This window comes from Drosophila miranda, chromosome 3 (genome assembly GCF_003369915.1).
Source record: "Drosophila miranda strain MSH22 chromosome 3, D.miranda_PacBio2.1, whole genome shotgun sequence".
Taxonomy (NCBI): domain Eukaryota; kingdom Metazoa; phylum Arthropoda; class Insecta; order Diptera; family Drosophilidae; genus Drosophila; species Drosophila miranda.
In genome coordinates, this window is record NC_046676.1 from 20,511,455 (window position 1) to 20,517,454 (window position 6,000).

At 46.2% G+C, this 6,000-nt stretch overlaps 1 protein-coding gene across 1 annotated transcript; it reads right to left on the minus strand.

Moving 5' to 3' along the window:
- Positions 1-1,228: 1,228 nt before the first annotated feature.
- LOC108160316 lies at positions 1,229-3,326 on the minus strand (the record flags this gene model as incomplete). The annotated part of the gene is made up of 3 exons (XM_017294240.2): positions 1,229-1,828; positions 1,891-2,261; positions 2,315-3,326. Coding segments are annotated over 3 exons (1,557 nt in total), but the record flags the coding sequence as incomplete, so codon positions are not given.
- Positions 3,327-6,000: the final 2,674 nt, after the last annotated feature.

The window sequence follows — 6,000 nt, forward strand, 5'->3', positions numbered from 1 at the left end:
CATTTATTGGATTTTTATATAACATTGAAAATGAAATTAATAAATGACAAAAATACCATTTAGCACTAAAAAACACCACATGGGAGCGCGGCGAAAACCAGTTTCTACAGTATGACCCTCATATACGGTCTCATTTGAAAAATATACCGAGTGGTGCGCGCCAAATTGAACTTTTTTGAATGTGAGCGACAAGGATTTAAATGTTGTCAACCGGGCCTTTATCTATGCCCACATAATTTTATACGATTAATGAATCAATTTTCTACTTAACTGGCCAAGTCCTTGCTTTTATTGTATTTTGACTAAACAAGGTTTAAGCAAAATAGTTCAACAAAAAAACAGTTGCAGTTTTGCTGGTAAATTAGCAACATTTGTGTATGGAATGGGACTCATTGTTGCTAAAGCGAAACTGCGGCGAACTGCGGCGAACTCAAATTCGATTCAAAAAACGACCAATTCTTTGTTCCGTTGAATAATACTATCTATATAGAACATTTAGCCATGCCCACTCAGTTTTGTACGATTGATGAATCAATTCTATACATGATTGGCCTATTCGAAATACTTGCTTTTATTGGATTTCTATATAACATTGAAAATTAAATTAATAGATTGATGAAATTGACAAAAATACCATGGGAGCGCGGCGAAAAGCAGTATTTCTACAGTATGACCCTCAGAACAGCACCGAAACATACCGTCTTATTTTAAAAACATACCGTAAATACACTTAGGAATTCAAGTTCTGATATACATATTCCTCGTTTTTGATATTCCGCTAAATATTACACGCCAGATAGATCTCTCAGCCCTGCCCACATAGTTTTATCCAATTAATTAACCTATTTCCTACTTGACGGGCTTATTTTAAATACTTGACTTTGACTGTTTTTGCCTCAATTTTTGCTCCTAAAAAACAATTTAGCGTCTCGTATGATGCAAAAACCGAACTTAGCACACTTAAGCCCCTCTATTTAAATAGTTCAACTACTTGAGGTAAATGGCGGAAAATATTAACGATTTTAAATTCTTCTTGTAGATCCGTGCCACCTTTTCTCTGAATTTACAAAAAACAACGACATCTTTCGCCTAAACTGCTCTAAAATTATAAAATTTACCCCATGCCCACATAGTTTTATACGATTGATATTGAGCCTTCAAAAAAGTCGTTTTTTTTGCTAGCTGATTTGAATTTATTTATTGAACGGAAATTTTTTACGGTGCATTTAAAGTGTAACGAAAAAGATATTATTACAATTTAAGTTATACATATCGATACCAGCTATTAACTAATTTTTGTCTTTATATAAGTATTTTTGTTTACGTTTAGTAAGAACGAAACGGAAGCTGAAGCTAGGCAAAAATCGAAATCTAAATGTAATTTTCATACAAGTGTAATTTTTCATTTGATTAAGTTTCGGTTAACTCATATGATTGGCGTTTTTAGATACATGTAGTGTCTTTGTGTGTGCAAGTGGGTGTTCAGTGTGTATACATTGATATATTTGGGGTGTGTTTAGGTGCTACTAAAAGAATATTACTGTGTGGAAAGGATAAAGTATTTAGATTTGGAACTCTAAGTTGCAGCTGCTGTGTCAGGTTCTTTCTCCATCTCTTCGGGACTTGCAGCGACATCCTTAGGCTCCTTTAACCGTCAATTCTCCACGGACATGTTGCCGATGTCGTCGTTGATGGACAGCACCTGGCCGATAAAGTTCTGATCGGTTACCACCTCGGCCAGGGCTTTGCACAGCTCCGTGAGCTCCTGCAACGGCATCTTCAGCTGCGGTGCCAGCTTCCCCAAATGGTGGCTTATGGAGTCTGGTAGCTGTAGGAGGATGGCCATTAGAATGAGGGTTTCCATAGTGCATTCGGTCTGAGAGTACGTACCTTGCCTTTGCCCACTTTGAAGCCGCTGAACATCAGCTTCGTCCGCACCCTCTGCTCGTTGGGTCCGTCGTAGAAGATGGTCAGATACGACTCCTGCACGTTGGCCACCAGCGGGAAGTAGATACCCGCATACACCTGGCCCTTGGCATCGCGCGAGAGCAGCGACCGGAAGTTGTACACTAGATTCCGGCGCACGGTCACATCGATGGCCGTGATGTACTCCTGGGCCACGTAGACCAGCGAGGTCTTAAAGCTGCTCTTCTCGCCACGGATCTCGCGCTCCTTCCACTCCACAAACTTGCCGCTGTGCTGGCTGTACGCGTAGCAGTAGTCCCGCTGCAGATGCGGCTCCTTCGATTGGGTAAACCAGCCTGCAAGGAAGAATCTTAATAATCTGCGATACACTTCTGTGAAGCAGACTTACCAGTGTGTGGATAGCTCTGATCCTTCATTACAGTCACCGCACGACTCACGTGGTACCCTGGATCGAGAATCATAACGCCACGACGCTCTCCTATGGCTATGCGCATGGCCACCATGACGTGCTCCTTCTCAACGGCCGCGTTGGCCGAGTTTAGGCCGTACTCTTCGTCCAGCTGAACGTAGTCGTTGCAGTCCATCACCTGCTCCTCGCAGGAGACCACATACAAGTACTGCGCCAGCACCGGGAACATCCGCACCATCCTGGCCATGATTTCAAAGGCCAGCGAGACGCACATGTGGTGGCGACGGTTGATGGGCACGACATAGAACTGGAAAAAGCTGCGCAGCTCCGAGCGGCGGGTGCGCTTGAAGCTACGGTAGAAGTCCACAAACAGATTGACCGTGTTGTAGTGGGTCTCCTCCAGCATGCGCTGCAGCGTGGTCTCCACAATCCCGTTCAGCTCCTCGTACTGCCACACGTTGTCGAAGATCAGGGTTCTCTTGCCGGCCTCGCCCTCGCCGCTGGTCCAGTCGGGCAGGGGCAGCGGATGACCCAAAGGCCACACACCGTTGATCTGGTTGTAGGCGCTCAGGTCGTAGCCATCGCCGACGGCCCAGTCCGAGCCGAGCGAGTGCTGGTCCTCCGGGAGGAACGGCTGCTGTCTGGCCAGCAGCTGCCGTATGTCGGAGTAGCGCTCCGATCCATCCACCGATGTCAGGTCGGCGGTTGGCAGCCACTGTAGCACCTCGTCATCCTCGTAATCGTCCTCACTCGAAGTGGAGGGCGTTCGCCGGATCGTGCCAGTGCTTCTTGCCTTCCCGGATTGATCATGTGCGAAGGGCGACTTCGTAGTCAGTCCCAATCCACGCACCGCATCCGCCAGATGCTGGTCTTCCTCCTGCTGGGAGTCAGAATCCGAGCCAGTGACGGCGGCGGCCCCCTCCTCGGCAGCATCGACATCCCCATCAGCGGGGATCGATGCTGCTCCATCCTGGCCGTGGGCAGCGGCGAGTCAACTTGGCCACTCGGAGCCCCAGCGGCCCACGGAGGGCACGTAGCCACTTTCGCAGTCATTGATTATAGCTTCTAGTTGAATGTTGGCGACTTGTTGCGTTGCGTTGGCGTTCGGATTCAAAGGTTCGGTCGCCTGGATGGCAGCGATGGTGGCTCCAGCTCCAAGACTGTACAGACTAATCCGGCCCTGCGCTCGGTTGAACAGGAGGTCCGGCTCGTCTCCAAATTTCGTTGTTGGTTTAGACTGATCTGTGGGTAAAGAAACGTGATCGAAACGGAATGTGAGAAAAGCTGAGCCTGAACCCTTGACCTAGACCCCTACTTATCGATCGTCCGATCGTTCAGTGTCTCAAGGGTAATTATCGGCACCCTCTCCCGGCAGCCCTTTCGTAATCAGTTTTCCCGCAGGTAGAGTCAAATGGGTTATTAATGAGTCCCGTAGGTAAAGGGATCGTTATCTGTTTGTATCCCGCTCAATGCTGTTGCCATGGACGTACAGTCCCGCCTCCCGTCTTCAGTGTGCAATAAACAATTGCCAGACACATAAATGGAGTGGAGTGTACAATGTACACGTACGGTCGTTGTACAGCCTTATCAACTCGCGGCAGGAAATGGGCGCGGTTGTTTAGTATGCGCTTAACTGCTGATAATTCACCAAAGTTAGTGGGAGCTAGCAAAAAAAAGACGAATAAAACACTCAGAACTCATAGGGCGGTGCCGGGTGGGGCACGTGCCTTGGTCACATTTGCATGCATGTGAATTTGTGAATTTCGCCCCATCTTTGTCATGCGCTAATCTCGCTTGTTTTTCGGTCGCACTTTTTTTATGATTAGAGAATGTTTATTGCGTAGTTGATTCTTTGAATTTCTTTGTGTGTAATATGATTCATGTTTATTATACCACGCGAAATTGTTGCTAATTTACAGGTGAATCATGGTCGGGCAAATGTGCGAAGGTCTGGGCTGCAGCTTCTCTGGCAGCCTCACGAGATCTGAGAATTATATTTTATATTCGTGTACTGCAGAGACACTTGATAGCTGCTGATTCGAATGCCCATGCCCATGATTTAGATCAATTTACTTACCCATACAATGGCCTAAAGCCCAATTAACAAGATTGTATTGTGGTTTTCCTTTGTTAGACGTTCCCTCGAACAATCTGTGGTATCACGCGCTGCTTCAGTGGAGTGCCGTTCGCGGCTGTTACTGAGATTCCGCTTAATTTAACACAGCTCAACTGTTGCTCACTAACGGGGGTCTGTGGCAGGCCCCAAACGTTGGGAAATGTAACGAAATAAGGGGTAACGTAACGCGAACTAAAGGCAAACAACTTGTTGAGTTGCTTGGGTTGTTTGCTGTCTTTGAGTTTCTCTGCTTGTTTGTTTGCTTTTTGTTTGGGTTTGCTCTGGTTTTGATTTGATAGATTTGATTTGCTTTTGCATTGACCTGTTCAATGCAGGTCCGAGTTTTTTAACGATATTGGCGAATTAATCGACATCGAAGTGAATTTTATTCAACACGTTTTATGCTTAACCTGGTCCACAGATACAGACACTATGTATATCCCTCGGTATAGTATGCACTTGCACTTGGCTATTTTCGTAGCGTAGAGATGCTTTCTTTCCGACGACTGCTGGCTGTTCCGTTGGCTATGAAAATCGAAGACCGAATGAGTGTCGAGTGCGGGCCTACTTCTATATATACAAAAATCCGATCGCAATTGTATTGTTTCCCCCGATTCGACTACGAACTGTGGCCGTAGCTGGCCCTGTTGTTGTTGTTGTAGTTGTTGCCTCGGTATTTGTTTGTTTTCTTTATACGCGCGCACCAAACCAAACGAACAAAATATTTCAATTTATGACGCAAAAAAGCTTGAAAAATTCCACAAAGCCCTTGGGCCGATAACGGGGCAACGGAACGCGACTTTTGTTTTGCTCCGTAACTTCGTGTCCGAGTGGCTGTGGCTGTGGGGGCGATTGTTATTGTTTTTACACGATAGTTGGGGGCTAGAATCGTGTTGGGATAGGATCGGGACCACGCCTTTCTTCTGCAAAGAGAAAGGTGAAAGAAGAAGGATAATTTATGGAAAAAACATCGTAAAATTATCGTATAACTAATCAACTGTTGAAACTGTTTACTGCGATTATAGCAGCTCTTATCTATTGTTTATCCCCAGTCAGCACTTGTTTATGCTCCAGTTTATTTATATAGTTTACGATGGGTACGGTCACCGTGCCCCTCCTCCTGTTTTATAACTAGTTGAGTGGAAAATTTGCCATTCCATGGGTTGTGTCGCGTGGGTAACCATTGGCAATGGTAAATCTGATTGGACGCCCTACTCAGGCACAGAAGATGCATTCGATTGATTATGATATGGCAGCATCGGTGGGTGGCTCTATGGGGGCTGCTGCCCATTGTAATGCGCATTAGCAACGCCCGCTGGGAGCCAGTGGAGCGGTGGCAACGTGGGCGCCTTGAGAGGCAACTGGTTGTTGTAGGGAGCGGAAAGGACTTGCCCTACAAGTGTTGCGAACTATGTAATAGGTCCCTTAGGTCCCCCTAGCCAACACGTAATTAGTGTCACGAACTAATTGGCAATAGGACGCCAGCTGCCCTTCCATTTATAGATACGTATCTTAGTACATATATATTCTTAGGCCTAGGACGCTGCTC